The sequence below is a fragment of the Aotus nancymaae genome, unplaced genomic scaffold (assembly GCF_030222135.1).
Source record: "Aotus nancymaae isolate 86718 unplaced genomic scaffold, 86718_ANA_hifiasm-v0.15.2.pri h1tg000040l, whole genome shotgun sequence".
Taxonomy (NCBI): Eukaryota; Metazoa; Chordata; class Mammalia; order Primates; family Aotidae; genus Aotus; species Aotus nancymaae.
Window position 1 is genome coordinate 110,466,734 of NW_026988454.1, and position 23,554 is coordinate 110,490,287.

The 23,554-nt window shown below is 38.0% G+C and overlaps 1 protein-coding gene across 1 annotated transcript in view; it reads left to right on the forward strand.

Annotated features, from left to right (window-relative positions):
- The window catches only part of PKHD1 (PKHD1 ciliary IPT domain containing fibrocystin/polyductin), a 499,554-nt gene that overhangs the window by 161,832 nt on the left and 314,168 nt on the right, over positions 1–23,554 (forward strand). The window contains exons 38-40 of the mRNA XM_021665443.2: positions 17,982–18,192; positions 18,614–18,771; positions 21,085–21,276. Coding sequence (XP_021521118.2) covers positions 17,982–18,192; positions 18,614–18,771; positions 21,085–21,276 — 561 coding nt within the window. The remainder of the gene's footprint in view (positions 1–17,981; positions 18,193–18,613; positions 18,772–21,084; positions 21,277–23,554) is intronic.

Below are 23,554 nucleotides of genomic sequence, written 5' to 3' on the forward strand. Positions count from 1 at the left end.
AACGTCCTTTATCATTCTTCTTATCATGTCCATCACCAAGTCTTGTTGATTTTAATTCTTGGATAACTTGTGAGCTCATGCACTTCTCTCTACCTCCATCACTGTCACCTTAGTCTGTGATACCTTCAACTTGTGCCTGGATTATTGTGTAAGCTTTTAAACTTACCTTCTACTTGTCACTTTTGTTCTTTCCAATTCATTCTTTGCCTTGGAGCCAAGGTGATCTTTTAAAAACACAAGTCTGTTTATATCATGCTGCTGCTGAAAACTCTTCAGTGGCTTTCCATTGTTTGTAACGTAAAGTCTGAAATTTCTACCATGGCTATTAGGTGCTATCTGAATTAGGTTCCTGCTTATACCTTCTGTCCTGATTTTCAGCTCTCCCTCTGTGTCATGCTCATGCTTCAGTAATAACCTTCTTTTAGGTTACTAAATGGTTAATGTGGTCTAGATTTTACATTTTTTACATTTTTGAGTACCACAAGAAACGCAACTTTGTTAAGTAAACGGAAAGCTACATAGGCAGAAGCATGTGATTTTTCCTTCAAAGAGAATTCTTCCATATGCATCATCAAAGCAATACTGTTAATAGTATTGCTTTCAGCCTGGTCATGGAAAAAGAGTATCATTGAATTGAGTATTATATTCAGTATTTGTCAAAATTGGATTTTACCTAGATCCTGGCACTTTGTAATTTTCAAAGCTGCTTCCCATTCTTTCCTCTCTTTTAACTCTCAGAACCACCCTGTGAAGTATGAAAGACTGGGATTGTTACTTTCATTTTAGAGACGATGAAACTGGAGCCTGGAAGGGAATATAACTAAAATTCATTCCATTTTCCTCATGGACTTAAGGTGCACATGGGCTCGCTTCTATTTTGTGTAAACATAGCTGGAATTTACTTGTGGCAGAAAGACAGAATATATCTCTTTCTGAAACAGTCTTCTCAATTTTAACTTTTCCAGCTTATTTTGAGATTCCAATTGGGGCTTCCTTGCTTATGGCTCCCTTTGTGGCATTCTTGGTAGAGGTTCAAAGAACTAGTTTCTTTCATACCTCATTTAACTTTTAGTACTTCTATGGAGTTTTCTGATCTTTGTGATGGCAAATCTACAGATATTTTATCTTATAGTTTCTGTCTTTGATTTTATGTTTATTAATTCTTTTTTGTGCAATGACCATATAAAAAAAATTTACCTATTTTTTTTTGGTGCTTTTATTGTTTCTTTTTCTTTTTTTCCACATTTGTGTCTGTCTTTAACTAGGATCAGCAAACTATGAGCAATGGACTAAGTCTGGTTCATTTCTTGTTTTTATACACAAAATTTAATTGGGGCACAGTCACACACATTTGTTTAGGTATTATCTATGACTGCTTTGCACTATAATGACAAAGTTCAGTCATTACGACAGAGATCACATGGTCTGCAAACTCAAAACTCTTTACTCTCTACCTGATTTTTTATAGAAAATGTTAGCAGACTCTTATTTTAATCAATCTAGAATTTATTCTGATATAGTTTATGTTATCTATCATTTTTCAAATGAATAGCCAATTTTTTCAGCATTATTTATTCAGCAATAGGCTGAAAAATGACTACCACATATGTGCATGCCCTACTCTTTGGAACCCATGAACATTACCTTAAAAATTTGGCAAAAAGGATTTTGTAGATATGATTAAAGATCTTGAAATGAGGAGTTTATCCTGGATCATCCATGTGGACCCCACATAATCACACTGGTCTTTATAAGAGAGATATGGGAAGAGTTAGAAGGTGATGTGATGATGTAGCAGAGATACGGGAAGAGTCAGAAGGTGATGTGATGATGTAGCAGAGATAGAAGTGATATGCTTTGAAGATGGAGGAAGGGGCCTCAAACCAAGGACTACAGGCAGCTATTAGATGCTGAAAAAGGCAAGGAAATGGTTTTTTCTCGCAGAGCCTCTAGGAAAAAGCATTCATGTCAACACCTTTATCCCAGTGAAACTAATTTCAGAATTCTGCCCTTCAGAATGTTAAGGTAATAAATTTGTATTGTTTTAGAAGACGTATTTTGTGGTAATTTAGTTACAGGAGCAATATACTAGGTACGTTTCTTGATATAGCAATGCCACTTTTGGGAATTTATCTTAAGGAGATAATCATAAGTATGCAAAGGACCTGAGTAGACATTACTTAAAAGACAACATACAAATGCCCAATAGGAATATGAACAGGTGCCCAACATCACTAATCATCAGGGAAATGCAAGTTAAAATTACAATGAGTTATCACCTCACACCAGTTAAAATGACTATTACCAAAAAGATAAAAGATAAGTGTTGGTGAGGAGGTGAAGAAAAGGGAATAAGGCCTTTACACTGTTGGTGAGAATGTAAATTAGTACAACCATTATGGAAAACAGTATAGAAGTTCCTCAAAAAATTAAAAGTAGAACTACCATATGATCCAGCAACCCCATTTCTGAATATATATAGAAAAGGAAGTGAAGTTAGTATGTTGAAGAGATATTGTACTCTCATGTTAATTGTAGCATTATTCACAATAGCTGAGATGTGGAATTAGCCTAAGTGTTCATCAATAGATGAATTAATAAAGAAAATGTGGTATACAATGGAATACAATTGAGCCTTGAAAAATAAGGAAATTCTGTCATTTGTGACAACATGGATGAACCTGGAGGACATATGCGAAATGAAAAAATTCAGGCACAGAAAGAAAAATACCACATGGTCTCACTTACATGTCCACATGTTTAAAGTTGAACTCATAGAGTCAGAGGAAGAATGGTAGTTGCCAGTGGCTGCGAGGAAGGGGGTTGAGGAATGGGGAGATGTTGGGCATAGGGTACAAAGTTTTTGTTAGCCAAAGTTAAATAAGTTCTGAAGATCTGTTGTATAGCATAGTGATTATAGTTAATATTAATATATTGTACACTTGAAAATTGCTGAGAGTAATCTTAAATGTTCTTACCACAGGACAATGATAAGTATGTGAAGTCATAGATATGTTAAGTAGCTTGACTTAATTTTGCCATAATGTATACATATATAAGAACATCATGTTGTACGCCAAAAATATATATAATTTTTATTTGTCAATTAAAAATAGTAAAAAAAGAATGCTCACTTATGCATTGCCTATGAGAGAAAAATATTGAAACAAATTAAATATGAAGAAATAAGGGATTAGAAAATAAAATATACATATTTAAATGAAATACTGTGATATCATCATGGTAACAAATAATATGTAATAGAGTTGAAAGGTGTTCCCACTCTATTAAGTAAAGAGAATTCATAAAATCGTATGTACAGAATTATAATTTTTTTGCTTAAATAGGAAATTTTGTCAATATATGAACATAAAAGAGTAATGATAGAAAAAATGTGTATTAATCTGTTGTATTAAGATCCTGAGTGGTTTTGTCTTTTTTTTTGCTTCTCTATAGTTTCATTTTAAACATTATACTTTTGTTGCTTTTCTCAAAAGAAATTATGTTACTAAAAATTAGCCCTTTTTCTCCTCACTGTCACCTCCACTCCAAATCATAAACAATAGTGATGATTATCAAAATGATTATTTGATCAAAAATACATCTGGATTTTTATCTATTTGGGGGGCAATGAACAGAAGTAGGGCAATGAACAGAAGTAGGTATTAAAGACATTTTATAGAAGGCTTTAACTCTAACCAAGTGGATTTTGCATCTCTTATTGAAGGATGTTTCACTGAGGTTTGAATGGTGTAAGAGGACGTTTGTGGAAGTGGCCTGACTCCTTACATGAGCTAGAAACAGGATCCCAGATGTTTCCTCTTATGTTACAATGTGCTATTTCCTGGGTATTTTAAGCTTTATTCTTTGATTCTTCTCACTTATTTTGAATCAAAGTAACAGCCATAAAGCTCCAACTGGGTAAAAACAAAAGTTAGCTTTTCTTTAATATCTATATAAAAGGCCATTAATGAAAGTATGGCTAATGGCACCTTTCAAATCTCACTCTTTAGTTAACCTTGGTTTAAACCCTTGTGCCAAAGGAATGGAAAGAGACTCATGTTCAAACCTGGAAAAAGACTTTGTGCCCAAGTCCATATATATATACACACACACACACACACAGACACACACACGCACGCACATATTTTTTATTGTGCTTTAACTTCTGGGATACATGTGCAGAACATGCAGGATTGTTGCATAGGTACCTACATGGCAATGTGGTTTGCTGCCTCCATCCCCCCATCACCTATATCTGGTATTTCTCCCCATGTTGTCCCTCCCCAACCTCCCTACCTCACCGCTGTCCCTCCCCTATTCCCCACTGACAGACCCCAGTGTGTGATGCTCCCCTCCCTGTGTCCATGTGTTCTCATTGTTCAACACCTGCCTGTGAGTGAGAACATGCAGTGTTTGATTTTCTGTTCTTGTGTCAGTTTGCTGAGAATGATGGTTTCGAGATTAATCCATGTCCCTACAAAGGACATGAACTCATCGTTTTTTATGACTGCATAGTATTCCATGGTGTATATGTGCCACAATTTCCTTGTCCAGTCTATCATGATGGGCATTTGGGATGGTTCCAGGTCTCTGCTATTGTAAACAGTGCCGCAATGAATATACATGTGCATGTGTCTTTATAATAGAATAATTTATAATCCTTTGGATATATACCCAGTAATGGGATTGTTGGGTGAAATAGAATTTCTATTTTTAGGTCCTTGAGGAATCACCACACTGTCTTCCACAATGGTGGAACTAATTTACGCTACCAGCAACAGTGTAAAAGTGTTCCTGTTTCTCCAGATCCTCTCCAACATCTGTTGTCTCCAGATTTTTTAATGATCATCATTCTAACTGGCATGAGATGATATCTCAATGTGGTTTTGATTTGCATTTCTCTAATGACCAGTGATGATGAGCATTTTTTCATGTGTGTTGGCCTCATAAATGTCTTCTTTTGAAAAGTGTCTGTTTGCCCACTTTTGAATGGGTTTGTTTGTTTTTTTCTTGTAAATCTGTTTTAGTTCTTTGTAGATTCTGGATATTAGCTCTTTGTCAGATGGGTAGATTGCAAAAATTTTTTCCCATTCTGTTGGTTGCTGGTTCACGCTAATGATTGTTTTTCTGTACAGAAGCTCTGAAGTTTAATTAGATCCAATTTGTCTATTTTGACTTTTGTTGCCAATGCTTTTGATATTTTAGTCATGAAGTCCTTGCCTATGCCTATGTCCCGAATGGTTTTGCCTAGGTTTTCTTCTGGGGTTTTTATGGCATTAGGTCTTATGTTTAAGTCTTTAATCCATCTGGAGTTAATTTGAGTGTAAGGTGTCAGGAAGGGGTCCGGTTTCTGCTTTCTGCACATGGCTAGCCAGTTTTCCCAACACCGTTTATGAAACAAGGAATCCTTTCTCCATTGCTTGTTTTTGTCAAAGATTAGATGGTTGTAGTTAATTTTAGGGTAAGGTGTCAGGAAGGAGTCCGGTTTCTGCTTTCTGCACATGGCTAGCCAGTTTTCCCAACACCATTTATTAAATAGGGAATCCTTTCCCCATTGCTTGTTTTTGTCAAAGATTAGATGGTTGTAGATGTGTGACATTGCCTCTGAGGCCTCTGTTCTGTTCCATTGGTCTATATCTCTGTTTTGGTACCAGTACCATGCTGTTTTGATTACTGTAGGCTTGTAGTATAGTTTGAAGTCAGGTAGCATGATGCCTCCAGCTTTGTTCTTTTTGCTTAGAATTGTCTTGGCTATGCAGGCTCCCTTTGGGTTCCATATGAAGTTTAAGGTGGTTTTTCCAGTTCTGTGAAGAGAGTTATAGGTAACTTGATGGGGATACTGTTGAATCTAAAAATTACTTTGGGCAGTATTGCCATTTTCACAATATTGATTCTTCCTAACCATGAGCTTGGAATGTTTTTCCATTTGCTTGTGTCCTCTTATTTCGTTGAGGAGTGGTTTGTAGTTCTCCTTGAAGAGGTCCTTTACATCCTTTGTTAGTTGTATTCCTAAGTATTTTATTCTCTTTGTAGCAATTGTGAATGGCAGTTTGCTCATGATTTGGCTCTCTTTAAGTCTGTTATTGGTGTATAGGAATGATTGTGATTTCTGCACATTGATTTTGTATCCTGAGACTTTGCTGAAGTTGTTTATCAGCTTAAGGATATTTTGGGCTGAGACAGTGGGGTCTTCTAAATATACAATCGTGTCACCTGCAAATAGAGATAATTTGACTTCCTCCTATCCTAATTGAATACCCTTTATTTCTTTTTCTTGCCTGATTGCTCTGGCTAGAACTTCCAATACTATGTTGAATAAGAGTGATGAGAGAGGGCATTCTTGTCTAGTGCCAGATTTCATTGGGAATGCTTCCAGTTTTTGCCCATTCAGTATGATTTTGGCTGTGAGTTTGTCATAAATAGCTTTTATTATTTTGAGGTACGTTTCATCAATACCTAGTTTCTTGAGAGTTTTTAGCATAGCTGTTGAATTTTGTCAAAGGCCTTCTCTGCATCTATTGAGATAATCATGTGGTTTTTGTCTTTGGTTCTGTTTATGTGGTGGGTTATGTTTATAGACTTGCATATGTTGAACCAGCCTTGCATCCCTGGGATGAAGCCTACTTGATCATGATGGATAAGCTTTTTGATGTGCTGTTGCAACTGGTTTGCCAGTATTTTATTGAAGATTTTTGCATCTACGTTCATCATGGATATTGGCCTGAAGTTTTCTTTTTTTGTTGAGTCTCTGCCAGATTTTGGTATCAGGATGATGATTCTCTCACAAAATGATTTGGGAAGGATTCCTTCTTTTTGGATTGTTTGGAATAGTTTCAGAAGGAGTGGTACCAGCTCCTCTTTGTATGTCTGGTAGAATTCGGCTGTGAATCCATCTGGACCTGGGCATTTTTTGGTTGGTAGGCTATTAATTGCTGCCTCATCTTCAGCCCTTGTTATTGGTCTATTCAGGGTTTTGACTTCTTCCTGGTTTAGGCTTGGGAGGGTGTCCAGGAGTTTATCCATTTATTCCAGGTTTACTAGTTTATGTGCATAGAGTTGTTTGTAGTAATCTCTGATGGTAGTTTGTATTTCTATGGAATCGATGGTGATATCCCCTTTTTTAGTTTGTATTTCTATGGAATCGGTGGTGATATCCCCTTTATCGAATTATATTGCATCTATTTGATTCTTCTCTCTTGTCTTTTATATTAATCTGGCTAGCGGTCTGTCTATTTTGTTGATCTTTTCAAAAAACCAGCTCTTGTATTTATTGATTTTTTTGAAGGTTTTTTTTTTGGTCTCTATCTCCTTCAATTCTGCTCTGATATTAGTTATTTCTTGTCATCTGCTAGCTTTTGAGTTTTTTTGATCTTGCTCCTCTAGCTCTTTCAGTATTGAAGATAGTGTCGATTTTAGATCTTTCCTTGCTTCTCATGTGGGCATTTATTGCTATAAATTTCCCTCTATACACTGCTTTAAATGTGTCCCAGAGATTCTAGTACATTGTATCTTCATTCTCGTTGGTTTCGAAGAACATCTTTATTTCTGCCTTCATTTCATTGCTTATCCAGTCAGCATTCAAGAACCAGTTGTTCAGTTTCCATGAAGTTGTGCAGTTCTGAGTTAGTTTCTTAATCCTGAGTTCTAATTTGATTGCACTGTGTTCTGAGAGACTGTTTGTTATGATTTCTGTTCTTTTGCATTTGCTGAGGAGTGATTTACTTCCAATTATGTGGTCAATTTTGGAGTAAGTGCAATGTAGTGTTGAGAAGAATGGGTATTCTGTTGAGAAGAATGGGATTTTGGGTGGAGAGTTCTGTAGATGTCTATTAGGTTTGCTTGGTCCAGATCTGAATTCAAGTCTTGGATACCCTTGTTAATTTTCTATCTCGTTGGTCTGTCTAATATTGACAATGGAATGTTGAAGTCTCCCACTATTATTGTATGGGAGTCTAAGTCTCTTTGTAGGTCGTTGAGAACTTGCTTTATGTATCTGGGTGCTCCTGGATTGGGTGCGTATATATTTAGGATCGTTAGCTCTTCTTTTTGCATTGATCCTTTTACCATTATGTAATGCCCATCTTTGTCTCTTTTGATCTTTGTTTTTTTAAAGTCTGTTTTATCAGAGACTAGGATTGCAACTCCTGCTTTTTTTTTTTCTTTCCATTTTCTTGATAAGTCTTTCTCTATCCCTTCATTTTGAGCCTATGTGTATCCTTGCATGTGAGATGGGATTCCTAGATACAGTACATTGAATTGATGGGTTTTGACTTTTTATCCAGTTTGCCAGTCTGTATCTTTTGATTGGGGCATTTAGCCATTGACATTTAAGGTTAATATTGTTATGTGTGAATTTGATTCTGTCATTTTGATGCTGGCTGGTTGTTTTGCCCATTAGTTGATGCAATTTCTTCATTGTGTTGATGTTCTTTACCATTTGGTATGTTTTTGGAGTGGCTGGTACTGGTTGTTCCTTTCTATGTTTAGTACTTCTTTCAGGAGCTCTTGTAAGGCAGGCCTGGTGGTGATGAAATCTCTGAGCAATTGCTTATTCGTAAAGGATTTTATTTCTCCTTCACTTATGAAGCTCAGTTTGGCTGGATATGAAATTCTAGGTTGAAAGTTGTTTTCTTTAAGGATGTTGAATTTTGGCCCCCACTCTCTTCTGACTTGTAGGGTTTCTGCCGAGAGATCCACTGTGAGTCTGATGGGCTTCCCTTTGTGGGTAACCTGACCTTTCTCTCTGGCTGCCTTTAGCATTTTTCCTTCATTTCAACCCTGGTGAATCTGATGATTATGTGCCTTGGGGTTGCTCTTCTTGAGGAATATCTTTGTGGTATTCTCTGTATTTCCTGGACTTGAATATTGGCCTGCCTTGCTAGGTTGGGGAAGTTCTCCTGGATAATATCCTGAAGAGTGTTTTCCAGCTTTGATTCATTCTCTCCATCACATTCAGCTACACCTATCAAATGTAGATTAGGTCTTTTCACATAATCCCATATTTCTTGGAGGCTTTGTTCATTTCTTTTCACTCTTTTTTCTCTAATCTTGCCTTCTCATTTTATTTCATTGAGTTGATCTTCAATCTCTGATATCCTTTCTTCTGCTTGGTCAGTTTGGCTATTGAAACTTGTATGTTTCATGAAGTTTTAATGTTGTGTTTTTCAGCTCTATCAGGTCATTTATATTCTTCTCTAAGCTGTTTATTCTTATTAGCATTTCATCAAACCTTTTTTCAGGGTTCTTAGTTTCTTTGCATTGGGTTAGAACATGTTCTTTAGCTCAGAGAAGTTTTTTATTACCCACCTTCTGAAGCCTGTTTCTGTCAGTTCATCACACTCATTCTCCATCCAGCTTTGTTCCCTTGTTGGTGAGGAGCTTGGAAGCAGAGAGGCATTCTGGTTTTGGGTGCTTTCATCATTTTTTCGCTGGTTTCTTCCCATCTTTGTGGATTTATCTACCTGTGGTCTTTGTGGTTGGTGACTTTTGGATGGGGTCTGTGAGTGGATGTTCTTTTTGTTGATGATGAAGTTATTTCTTTCAGTTTTTTAGTTTTCCTTCTAACAGTCAGGCCCCTCTGCTGTAAGACTGTTGGAGGTCCACTCCAGACCCTGCTTGCCTGGGAATTACCTGGTGCAGGTGCAGAACAGTAAGCATTGTTGCCAGTTTCTTCTTCTGTTATCTTCATCCCAGAGGGATCACCCCCAGATGTCAGCCTGAGCTCTCCTTTATGGGATGTCTCTTTGGATATATGGGGGTCAGGGAGCTGCTTGAGGAGACAGTCTGACCCTTATGGGGGCTCAAGTGCTGAGCTGTGAGCTCCATTGCTTCATTCAGAGCTGCTGGGCAGGTACATTTTAGTCTGCTGCAGTGGAATTCATAGTCACCTTTTTTTCCAGGTGCTCTGTCCAGGGAAGGTTGGGCTTTATTTATAAGTTCCTGATGTGCTGCTGCCTTTTTTCAGAGATGCCCTGCCCAGGGAGGAGGTAGCCTAGTCATAATCTGCCAGCAGAGGCATTGCTGAGCTGCCCTGGGCTCTGCCCAGCTGCTGTGTGAACTTCCTTGTGGTTTTGTTTATAGAGGTATAGTTAGAACTGCTTCAGTAATGGCAGTCTGCCTCAGTAATGGCAGACTGCCTCTGTAATGGTGGACTGCCTCAGTAATGGCAGATTGCCTTGGTAATGGCAGACTGCCCCTGTAATGGAGGACTGCCTTGGTAATAGCAGACACCCTTCCCTCCACAGAGCTGGACCATTCTGGGTCCAGCTGTGCTTGCCGTGAAACTCTCATTCCAGAGTGTTTCAGATTGCTGGTGTTTGTGAGGGTGGGACCCTCTGAGCCAGATTACCTGGCTTGCTGTTTCAGCCACCTGTTTTTCAGTTGAACAGGTGCCTCTGTCTCCCAGGCATTCCAGGGACCAGTTGAAATGGTCACTCAGATTTGTGTGAGTTTTTGTGCAGAGACCCACTGCACCGGCGTGCTGGAAACTCATGGCGCCTTTCAGTCTGGGAATCTCGTGGTCTGTGAGCAGTAATAACTTGTTTGGAAATGTGGTGATCACTCACCCTCTGCGTTGTTGCCACTGGGAACTGCACTCCAGAGCTGTTCCCATTTGGCCATCTTGGATCTGCTTCCCAAATACCAAATACTTTTTTCTCAACCCTCATGGTTAAATATCCAGGTAAGTCCTTAAAAGTCTATTTCCACAAAATCTCCTTGCTTTCTAATGCCAGTGGGAATATAGCATTTGGCCACTGAGTTTAAGATAAATCATGTAGGGAAGTAAGTCTGTTTCTAACCTGGGATGACAGGGGCATTTCTCTCTTCATTTGGGCTCTGCTATCTCAATTTCTTTTTTTTTTTTTTTTTATTGAATACTAGTAATAGGGCCCTCTCAGTCCTTCTTCCCTAAGGGTAGCTTCTGTTGCCCAAAGGTAGGCGCCTGCCACAGTGTATGTTCTGGGAGCAGGAAGAACCAGTACAGATGCAAGGTAAAGGAATCAGTAGCTGATGATTTTTCTCTAATTCCTTTTGTTACTTCTCACCTCCTGCTGCTGTTAGAGGCAGTAAATCCCCAGAGAATCCAGGCCAGATACTGGTGGGAGGAAGGAGAAAATGAAAAACAATGGAAGGGCAGAATTTCCCCATCTTTCTCTCTTTAAAGCTTATATTCTGCTACTATACATCCTACCTTCTACTGGCAGAGGGATGAAATGAACAGTGGGAAACATGGTTTGGGCACAGCAGGTACTGTGGGGCATCCAGACCTTAATAATAGCAGAAAAGAGCCATGGAATGGAGAGAAATGAGCCCCCAGTTGCATGCAGGATTAAGACTTTCTCTTTACTGCATTGTTTTGTCTCTTTATGGGTAAGCATACATCTTAGTCTGTTTGTGCTACTATAAAAAGGTACATGAGACTGGGTAATTTATAAACAGCAGAGATTTATTTCTGACAGTTCTGGAGGCCGAGAAGTCCAAAATCAAGGTGCAGGCTATCTGGCCATGTACTTACATGGTGGAAGTGTGGAAGGGGCAAAAGGCTCACATCCCTTTTATAAGGGTGCTAATCCCACCCATAAGGGATGACCTTATGACTTAATCACCTCCTAAGGTTCCCACCTTTTAATACTATCACTCTGATGATTAACTTTCAACAGAAGAATTTTTTGGGGACACATTCAGACCTCAGTAGTGGGTATCTTCATCTTTTGGTTTTCTTCCTTTTACTTCTCTTAGATTTCTCCTTATATAGTCAATCTTCATATGACAGCATTCCCATGGGGTTGGTCTCAAGTGCTTTTCATTTATAAATCTGTGCTTTCTCTCAAGTAATCCCAAGAGTTTCTATCTGTTAACCTCTATTAATATTTTTTTATGTATCTAGCCTCAGACCTCTCTTCTAAGCCCCAGACCCAACTTGTCACTTGGATATTTTCTTTAATACCTAAAATGTAACATTTGTAAAATGGCCATCTGAAGCTTAACATGTCTAAAAATGAATATTACTAGAACATGAACTACATGAGGGCAGGGGTTTTTGACTGTTCCGTCCACTACTGTATTTCCATACCTAAAGTGGGGCATAACACATAACACATAGTAGGCCCTCAATAAATATTTATTGAGTGCATTCTTTATTTCCCAAATGTCCCTGTTTATCTGCCAGCTTGCTTCAGTTATGGATGTGACACATTATTGACATCTTCTTCCTTACCCCTAGAACCAACCACCCAGGCCTTTTGATATTCCAAAATATATCTCAAATTTGTATTCTTCTCTCCAGATTCATTATCTAACTCTGATTCAAACCTTCAAAACTTTTGCCAGAGCTACTGTGTTAACCATCTACGTTATTGTAATAGCCTTCTACATAGACTTTCTACTTTCACTTTTCTGAAATTTGTTTCTCGTACAACAAGCAGGATGACCTTTAAAAATATAAACTTGTTCATATAACTACTTCAAATACAATTTGAGGTCTTTAAAACAGGGCAACAAAGTACTGCATTATTTTGCCTAGTCCTCATTCGTTTATGTGCTCTAGAGGTCTGATATTCATTTAGTTCCTTGAAAAACACATCAGGTTCTCTGTTTCCCCACTGACTGGCTCTTGGTTATCTTAGGACTTGACTCATTCTCCCCAGTACTATTAGTTCTATATGTGTACTATGGGCTTAAAACAGTTTCACAACAGTATGATTTCTTAGATGTCATCCAAAATATTCATTTGGTGGTTTCCAAATAATTTTTAGGATAAACTCTAAGTGCTTTGGGAGGGCCTGTGAGACACTTTTGGGTGGATCCTGCTTACCTCTTCAGAGTGAAGGGACAGTCATCACTAGGTGCCTATACCTTCTGTACACCTGTACTCTGGCCGTGCCACATATATAGCGGTTATTTGAATGTCCCACACCTTTGTATACATCATTGTTACCTAGGGTGCTCTGTCCATTTTGCCATCTGGCCCACTTTGGCTTGTCCTTAAGACCAAGCTCAGTTATCACCTCTTCTGGGAAGCATTCCTGGAAAGGACCACTCCCTTGGTGTGAGTGAAGTGCTCCATGTCTGCACACCACTGAGTGTCATTCTGCGCCTTGCACGGTGCACTTCTGATTTTTGTCTATTTCTTGTACTGGTCATGGGTCTGGGAGGAAAGAGACTCTGTTCTTTGTGTTTGTCTTCCTAGTGCTTGACAAATATTCATTCACACACAAGAAAGCATTCAATGTTTTGCTATGGTTAATGGTGACATTGCATCCTGAAATAAGGGGAAAATAATTTGTATATATTTGAAGACAATATTTCTATTTTTGGGGGGAGTTTTTTTGTATTTTCCTTCTGATGCAAACATTATTTTAATAAATTATCCTTTTCTTTCTCCCCTCTCTCTCTCTCTCTCTCTTTCTCTCTCTCTCTCTCTCTCCCCCTCTCCCCCTCCCCCCCCGCACCCCCCGCAAAATGATTTTGAAAGGCCCTGGCAGTTATTCTTAGAATCAAGATTTAAGTCCTACAAAATAAACAAACAGAGGACAATTAGTGATTTTAAAGTGTGTTAACCCACAAAGATTATTTTCTTTTTCTCCATGCCCATTTAGTAAGAATGGTTCTCTGAGACTGTGTAATTATGGATGAATGACATTGAAATGCTTGAACAATAATTTGTAGGAAATACAATTATGAGTAGAAGTCATTAGTGGGAGTAAATGAGTAGTTTGTTGGTTAACAGGTCAACATCGAAAGCCCAAAGTGATTAAACATAAAATTAAATTACAAGTTAAAAGCATAGTCCTTTTTCATTTAAGCATATTCATAAATTATTGAGCTTTTTAAACTGTAGTTTTATGTGTTTTTTGATTTGTGGTACAGAAAGGAAGGGAGCTACCCAACCTGGGTTTCAATAGTTCTATGAACAGAAATGACTCAGATTTAAAATGTGTGCAGTGCCTTCCTCATCAGAGAAGTCAGTTGGTCCACCTTGTATGACATTTAAATAACATTTATGAAGTAATGAGTATAATTTTTTGAACATCAAAGCTAATTGGGTACAGTTAATTTACAGCTATTTCCAGAGGCTACAAATTCCATTTACTTGTCTAGTTCTCTGGTCTTAGATTCAGAAGAACTAGTTTCAGAACTTTGTGCTGGTACCTATTACTATATAATCTTATCCTTAAAGAATCAGTTTCCTATCTGTACAATCTGTTAAATAACAAAAATATAAAACCAAACAGTTTTTCCTTGACAGTAAGTTAGCACTTTTTTCTGCTTTTTACATATTGAATATTATATACTTACTTGGGTGTATATCTAATGGGGGTTTACAAGTGATTGCCCAAAAGACAATGCTTAAAATAGCTAATTTAAACCACTATGAATTGAATGTTAATTGTGTGTCCAGTGCTGTTAGGAATTGCACTGTATAGAAAGGAGACATTAAAAAAAAAGGAGACATAAGGCAGTGGCACAGCAGTCATAGTGCCACCTGTAAGGTGGGGAGAGGAGACACAGGCACTGTAGTAATTTCAGGATGATTTAGTGCTGAGATACATTTAGGACTGACTATTGGTTACATAATTGAAGTCTCCCCAGGCTTCCCTGAGCCTGCTCAGCCTGTGGATATTTCAATAGTGATAAAAATTTTACTGTCTGCAACCCCCAACTCTCACAAAATCTTCACCCCTTTTTAGCATTTCTGCTTGCTTGTTATAGGTGTACTCACAATGTGTTTCCTGTGAGTTAATCTCTCTGCCATAGTCACCACGAGGCATCTTTCATGTTCTTTTTCTCCTACTTTCACTTCTTGGTCATTGTTCTCCATTCAGGAAGGTAGTGGGGACTCCCTTATCCCTGCCTCTACTGCTGGTACCTGCCATGAGAGTACTGAACACATGGGTTTGAGGGTGCAGGCTTTCATTTAAAACCCCAGGGTGTGAGAGTGTGCTGTGTCCCATGATGAAATGTGGCAACTCTCTCTATGCTGCTCAGAGTCCCACCTGATCAACTGGACACCAAGACATTGGGGTGCTTGTTTCTCCATCTCATTTGTGATTTTATGCATTCAGCATGTATTTATGGAACGTTTATTATATGCTAGACAATGTGAAAGGCATTGATGCTGTGGTGGTGAACAAACACAGGTATGGTTTCTGCTGTTGTGTTTAGTGGGGGAGACAAATTCTAAGTACAGAAATAGAGGCAAAATTGCAGTTGTGTTAAGTGTGAGAAAAAAGATAGCCATGGTGATATGACAGATTATGGTATAGGATTTGCCTGCTCAGCAAGTCTTGCAGGCTCCTCTCAAGATTAAACTCTAAAGAATGCAGCAGAGTGAGTGAGTGAGAGAATCTCATGGGGAGCAGCATCAGGTAACAAAGCCATCTGAAGAGTTCCTCCAAATCCTTCCCTCAGATTCAGTCATGGGTCCTTGTGGTCAGGAGAGAGGGCCTATATCTGAGATTTACCCCATATCTTCTCTGTCATCTTTTCTCCCCACCTGTTTCTTTGTGCAAACTTCTTCCCCCACACAAAGCAGCTCAAATAAATGGCCCAAAAACTACCCAGACATTCTTGGGCATATCTAAATTCCAGAGGTACATACAGATTTTGCTGAAGAAAGGATCTCATTGATCACTACAAGGTTATAGGAGGAAGTGAAGATCAAATATTTTCTGAAATTCATTGAAAAGACGGGGCTTGAATCGTGCTTTAAAAGGATAGATGAGGAGAAAGAAGCAAGGACACGGGTGGAAAAGACAAAATTGACAAAGGATTAGAGGCAGGATGACCATATTAAATGAGAAGTGGTAAAAAGACTGGGCTTCTTGTAACAGAATTTATTAAGAGATCAGAGACCATAAAGTGGTGTCACATTATGGAGAGTCTAAAGTTGAGCAGGAAATTTGAGACTTTGTTACTGTTGTAGGAAAATACTGCAGGTTAATGGACAAAGAAGAGATGTAGTTAAAATAACTTAGCAAAAAATTATTTTTAAAAAAGAAAGTAAGGAAAAGCTGTTTTAAAAAAGAAAACAGCTTAAAAGAATAAAAGCTGTTTGCAGAGGGTCTAGCTCAGATAATTATAAGATGATAGCTCATCCAAATGTCAATATCTACTATGTAGCTAGAAATACAAGGTCAACACTCATTAAACATCCAGACTTGATGTTTTAACCACACACATAAAGATGTTATTTTTGCAGTGAGAGAGAATAAGTCGTAAGATAGTTTTACTGTTTTCTAGAGGCCCTTTCAATATTTAAAAGGCTGTAACTGTTAATAGTTAAAAAAATGTACTTCAAAGATTCTCTGTGATTTTTCATCCATTCAGACTTGACCATTATTTACAGGAGTAATTAGTTGAGATAGACCTTTGTCATCTCCACTCTTGTTTCTGCCATCTGTAACTTGCAATGTTGATAGGCACATAGCAGGTGTTTGTTGCATGTTGACTGAGAATTGTGAACATTGATCACAGAGTCTGACAGCATTTTGTCTTTAAAAAACATTTTTCTATGCTTGGTAGAGATTTTTCTATGTAGACATTCAAGAACGTGTTATAAAAATTCACAAAGATATGCATATACTTATAAATAAATTTTATTTAATTTTATTGTTTCCAAAGGTTAAGATATACAAACAAAGAATAAAATTAAAATTATTTTCTTTTGGGATGATTTATGTCTTAATTTTCACCTGCCCTATAATTAGAAATTTTGAACTGTACATTTTTTTAAGATAAAATTATTGCCCAAGTAAACTTCAGAAATTACAACATTAACCCAGAGACCTTTGTAAGCCTAGAACAACATTATTGGTACAAATGCCTACACACAGAGAGACACATAAATAAAGAGGAAAGTTAAAAATAATTTGAAAATGATTTATTGTTGGCCACTTCTGTAGTTAGAGATTCAAGTATTATTACTTTACTTTGGTACAACAAGGGAGGACAGTAACTTGCTGTGGGCTAAGGTAAATTATGATCTATTGCAAAAGAGGAAGGAAATGTACTATGGAGAGAGGAAGGAGTTGGGAGTAAGCCATATGTTTTCTAAAGTATTCTGATAATGCCTTGAAAAAAATCTGTGTCTTGACCCTTGCTGGAAAAAAACAGAATAAACTGAGAGACAGATGACCTTGAATTTTTGATGAGTAAAGATTAGTATGCTGGTATAGGGATAGTCAGGTGGGTATGCTGGAGTGTAATATAAAGATATCCAGAATCACAAGTTCTCCTTCAACTTCACTTAGTAGACCTATGTTAGACAGATCTAGTTTTTAGAGTTTGAAGGGATCATTTAATACACCAAGACTTATGACAAGTATTAAGAGATAATTTTGATTTTCCCTTTTATTTATGTTATTTGTGAAGTCTTCATATTGGAAATTAGTTATGGAGGTCTACATCAGGAAGTCTAATAACCACTTGTTTTTATTTGGAATAAAAAAGAGGTGATAAAATTTTATCCTCAAACACAGTGTGACACAGAAAAGGAAGGGAAAAGAGTAACATACACTTAGAAGTGTATTGGTCTATTATGTGGTAAGATCCAAGCTAGATGTTTCATAGATATTATTTCATTGAATCTTTCTAAAACCCTATAATAGAACACCCTGCTACTTCTGTTTTTTACTGAGGAAACTGAAGCCCACTCATCAAGTTTATTACCCAAAGGAACAGGGTTAGAATATGACAAAACCGTGATTCGAATGTAAGTTTAATCTGACCACAATTCTTGTGCTTTTTACGCCTTGCTATTCTCTATTCTGGATTACTTTTATTGACCTCTTGTTACAGATAAAAAAACTAGTATCAAACAAAATAAAACAAAACTAACATAAAACAAATTGGTACTTATCTATCCTGAAACTTGCTTTTACATGTCTTATTTTATGGGATTCTTTGGCTAAATAACATCGCAGGGTTTTTAAGTTAATGTTTAAATTATCTGAACAACTTTTCCTTGGCTGCTTCAGGTTCACTACCAAAAGTAATTGTTACCCATCTTCGAGCAACTGCTCGTGCCCGAGACACAGTGTTGGCTTTAGAAGATGCTGTGGACTGGTACCCTGGGGATGAAGTTGTCATCATCAGTGGAACCAGTGTTGAAGGTGCCAAACCGATGGAAGAGATTGTCACTGTGGAAACTGTGCAGGATACAGACCTCTATCTTAAGTCACCTTTGAGGTACTGAGTGTCAGCTTGGCTAAGCTGACATGGAAGAAGATGAGATCTTAACTGTGTTGAGGTCTATTTGAAAGACCCCAAAACATTTGTATTAGAGTCTTTTAATGATATATTTCTTCTTCATTAAACAATGTTAGACATTTTGACAAGAAAATTAAAAAGCTTGAAATGTTTTAAAGATTTAGACTTTGTAAGTTAGTTAGTATTGTGCTTCTCTAGAACTTCTTCTGCCTTACACAAATGATCAGCATAGTTTCTAATTTTCATGCACTTGTGTCTATAGTTCACTATTTGGTATTTGAGTTTCTAAAGAAATATGAATAGATCCCCAAAGGAAGAATTAGGTTAATCTAGTGGTTTATTATTCCTAGTAACATTTGGAGTGATGTCCTCAGTTCTATCATCCTCTTTTTTTCCCCAGGTATTCTCACAACTTTACAGAGAATTGGGTGGCTGGAGAGCACCATATTTTAAAGGCCACCGTGGCTCTGCTCAGCAGGAGTATTACCATACAAGGAAATCTCACTAATGAGAGGGAGAAGCTGCTTGTTTCATGCCAGGAGGCCAATGCTCCAGAAGGTAGAAGAGTATTTTGTTGGAAAGTCCAATGAGCAAAAAGGAATATTCTTACTGTCCAATGATAGATGGCCTTGCTATGGTTGACCTCTTTTAAAATAGAATAAGCCCTTAACCTTTGGATGCCAATAATATTCTGTAGTTTTCAGAATGCTCTTGGTTAATTGTCATTTCATCCTCCTCCCTGCCCCACCATCCAACAACCTTGTAAAAAAGATAGACACAACACAAGAGAAATAATGCATTATTTATCTGGGGAAAATATTTCTGTTAAAGAACTAAATCTGAAGACTTGAATTACATTTCTCGATTTGATGTTATAATTCCAGTTCACTTCTAAGATTCTCAGTAAAACCATAATGCCAGAGTTACAGGCTCAGGCAGTGCATTCTTACTATTAGACTTGTAGGGCCCCCTCATCCCCTTTTCAGGGTTTGTTTTCTGAGTGAACTACCACATACTTTAGGTAAGTGGTGGAAAAAGTCAATTTATCTTCTAGTAGAATAGCAGGCACTGAATCACACTGATGTGCCTATTAAACATCTATTTCAGGGATGGTTAGTTTAGTAGGTTATGTTTTGGTTTCCCAGGCTGTAGATTATGAGGCTTTCACATGTTGTGAAGACATCATTTGTCAACTTTGGTCCAGGATGGTGTGGGTGTCAAGGATGACTTCCAGGCATGAGCTCTGGATAGATGATGAGGCTATTTACTGGGATGGGAAGAGGAGCAGTTTTGGGGTGGGAGAGTGGCGATTGTGAGTTTAATTTTGTACATGTCGTAACTGAGATGCCAGGCCAGCAACTGTAGAGATGTCTGGTAATGTGTGGACCCTGGAAGAACGGTCAAGGCTGGAGTTAAAGATTTAAGTTGTGTCTAAATATAGTGCATGGGAGTATAATGTTACCATGTGGTTGGGTGTGGGGAGCTGTTAGAAGTAGAGAGGGACTTTGCCCTCACCTCCCTCCCTACAAGACATCTACTCACAAATGTGTCTTTCTGAAAAGAATGTTTAGGTAACAATGGGTTCACTTCCATCAACTGGCAACTTTATCAATTCTGCAGAGTTGGGATCTAAATTCTATTCAAACTTTTTTGGTATTCTGAGATCATATTTTGCCAACCATTGCATTTGATCATGCTGCCAGTGAGACCATGCTTTTAGGTTTAAGCCATTATATATATGTTAGCTCCAAATGAACAACATTTTTGATTTAATTACAAATTGTAAATGTAACTACAGTAGTCTCAAAATAAGCCATTCCTTTTCTGTGTGGGACTGGAGTGTGGAACAAGGTGGTTGAATTTAATAATACCAGGTCTGGCCTTTTGAAAATGTTACGGATCACTGGCACAAATAATCAAATTGTGATAAGGCATACAAATATAAATATCTCTTCATTCACTTCTTCTCTGGGTGTTAGCAAATGACTGGATTGTGAAATTTACTGTGGTATGATGCAGTGTTTTATATTAATGGTGTTTCTTTGGATCGCTAGCATGAATAGTCTTTATTTTTCAGTTGGAGAGATGATTTCTTCTCCAGATCAGTCTGCACCACCAAATGCCATGTATCAACAGAAGGTGCCATGGATCCTGAGGTCACAACATTTTGGTAGCAATAGTAGTTGTATGCGTTAGGTCTAGGTAGTTTGCTGTCTTCCCTAGCATTCATAGTTGTGTGTGTTAGTTCAGGTGGTCGCTGTCCTCACTAGCATTTGTTACTGTCTATGCTAGGTTCAGGTTGCTGCTGTTCTCACTAGTGGCACAGTTGGAGAAGTAGGTGTTGGTGCAGGAGCTGTTCAGTTGTTTCTCTGGAGTCCCTTGACATTTCTGTAGTAGTGTTATTGCTAAGTCCCCAAACCATAAAACAGCACAGTAATGGGGAAACCTCATTGGACAGCTTAAGATTAAAAAGTGCTGTGATTACATTCAGTGCTCACGTCTTTCCTACAATTATCAACCACAAGAAGGCCATTTTATTGCAAATTTCCTCCAGAGGATCTTTTGGATTGAAATAAGCATCTATTTAGGTTGGGTCTGTGGGTTATAGTCTGACTCTGTGACAGTAATTAAGGTGATTGATTTGGGAGTTTCTGGAAAAAATAGAGTGAAGGCAACATTATGTCCTGGTTATCGGATCTTTTAATTAATAATGTACAGAGGAGAATCAAAGAAAAGGGGAAATAAGATTATTAAATGAAATAAGCAATAATGGTTTTTCCTTGGTGCAGACAGTACCTGTTAAACTGGGAGAGTTGTCTAGAAGCATGTTCTACATGCTTTAGGTTCTCTGGACTTTATTTTGTGTTTCAGGTCATTTGCAGCACTGTTTGTACTCCATGAGTGAGAAGACCCTGGGATCCAGGGATATGGGAGCCAGAGTCATCGTTCAGTCCTTCCCAGAAGAGCCCAGTCAGGTCCAGTTGAAGGGAGTGCAGTTTCGAGTCTTGGGGCAAGCCTTCCATAAGCATCTGAGCTCACTGATTCTGGTGGGCGCTATGAGAGGTAAGGGGATCCAGACCTAAGCCCTTCTCCTGTTTCTTTCTTCCATGTTTAAGGCATTACATGTAGGGGGCAGTGACAGATGATATGTGGGATTTGAGGGATTTAGAGATGGATAATTGTTATATTCTAGGTCTCTGGTTCCCAAACTTTAGTGTGCCTAAACAAATCACTTGTGGAGCTTATTAAAATTCACAGTTAGAAACCTTACCTCAACAAATTCTGGTCTAAGTTAGGTTTAGGAATGTGTATTTTATTTTATTTTATTTTATGAGACGGAGTCTCACATTGTCATCCGGGCTAAAGTGCAGTAGCATGATCTTGGCTCACTGCAACCTCTACCTCTCAGATTCAAGTGCTTCTTTTTCCTCAGCTTCCTGACTTGCTGGGATTACAGGTGCGAACCATTGTGCCTGGCTAATTTTTTTTGTATTTTTAGTAGAGATGAGGTTTCACCATGTTGGCCAGGTGGTCTCAGACTCCTGACCTCATGATCTGACCACTTTGGCCTTCCGAAGTGGTGGAATTACAGGCGTGAGCCACTGCACCCAGCCAGGAAAGTGTATTTTAAATAAACAAACCTTATGATTCTGGAACAGGCAGTCCAAAGAGTACATTTTGAGAACTATCACGCTAAGTGCAGCACAATTCGTGTTTTGAATTCTCTCTCTACCATTTACTAGCTTTGTAACTACAGGGGAAGTGGCATTAAATTATCAACACTGTGGAAGTCCAGGCACTTTTATGTAAAGTTGTCCTAACTCAGAGGAATCTTTTGCCTGGGGAAATGAGGAGGAATGGGCTGGAACCCAGGTGATTTTCCTGGGAATGAGGAACAGATATTTGTGCAGACCTTGGCCAGAAATGAAGATATAAGAAGGGAATAGGAAACATCAAAATCAGAATCAAAAAAAGAGAATATGACCCGGTGCACTGATAAATGTTCTAAAATCAAAGTTGAATGTAGGAACATCCAGGGCAAAAACTCATTATCAAAAACTGATATGCAGAGAATCACAGAATGAGGGTGCAGATGCCAAGTCATGAGGACAGCAGCTCCATTTCTGAGTGATCCTCCCTATTCACCAGCACTTTCAACACCCACACATTCAAGCTTTGTCTTCTTTAAAGAGGCAGTGCTCTGGGGGTTCAGAGGTTGATGCCTGACAAGACATCAGGGCATACTTTGTGGTTCAGGTGACCCTTGAGAGACACTAGGATTCTAACAGGTAATGGCAGAGTAATCCTTGAGGTCATTGACCGCAGGATTCTGACCAGCCAAAAGCAACATTTTCCATCATTTCAAATTATCTGCATGCTAAGGAAGTATATTTATTCTAATGCTTCCAATCTCTTTTTTATTTATTTGAGTCATTTTGGGGAATGGCTCCTCATATTGCCTCTCCCCTAGCGCTTTGGATCGATTAGTATCTTTATTCCCTTCTCTCTGGTTCTTTGCTCAGTTGTTTATAGTACTGCAGAATATTTGACATGGGCCAGTCCAGTAAAAAAGAGGGTAGCAGTCACAAATAAGTTATCAATTGAACATAATCAAAGCCCTTCCTTGATCAAATTTTACCTAACCTTCCTCTCCCACTTGTGTTCCAATCAGAGTAGCTGCACGTTTATCTATTTTATAGACATTTTATATTTTAGGTTTTATTTGGAAAAGAGTTCAGTGCTTAAAAAAGAAAAGTTTGAAGATTACTGCATTAATACATTATTGCCTATAAAGCTGTGTTAAAATGCAGAGGCTAGAAACTTTTGGAATGTTCTTCAAGGACTCTTTTATTGTTTAACACCCTGAAGCCCCTCATGTCCTATGTGGCCAATTACAATTACTCAGTGTGGAAGCTGCTTTTTGTGTAGCCCTTATGAGTGGAATACTGGGATTGGTGAAACTCTTAAAAGTATTGTGCAACATTTACCAATGTAACAAATCTGCACATTCTGCACATATATCCTAGGAACTTTAAATTAAATTAAAAATTTTTAAAAAGTGCTGTTCAAAGATCCCAATGCCTTCTTTTTTTTGGGTCAAATGGAATTTGAAGTTCTTGCCCATGCCTATGTCATGAATGGTATTGCCTAGGGTTTATTCTAGGGTTTTTATGATGTTAGGCCTCATGTTTAAATCTTTAATCCGTCTAGAGTTAATTTTTGTATATGATGTAAGGAAGGGATCCAGTTTCAGTTTTCTGCATATGACTAGTCAGTTTTCCCAACACCATTTAAATAGGAAATCCTTTTCCTATTGCTTGTTTTTGTCAGGTTTATCAAA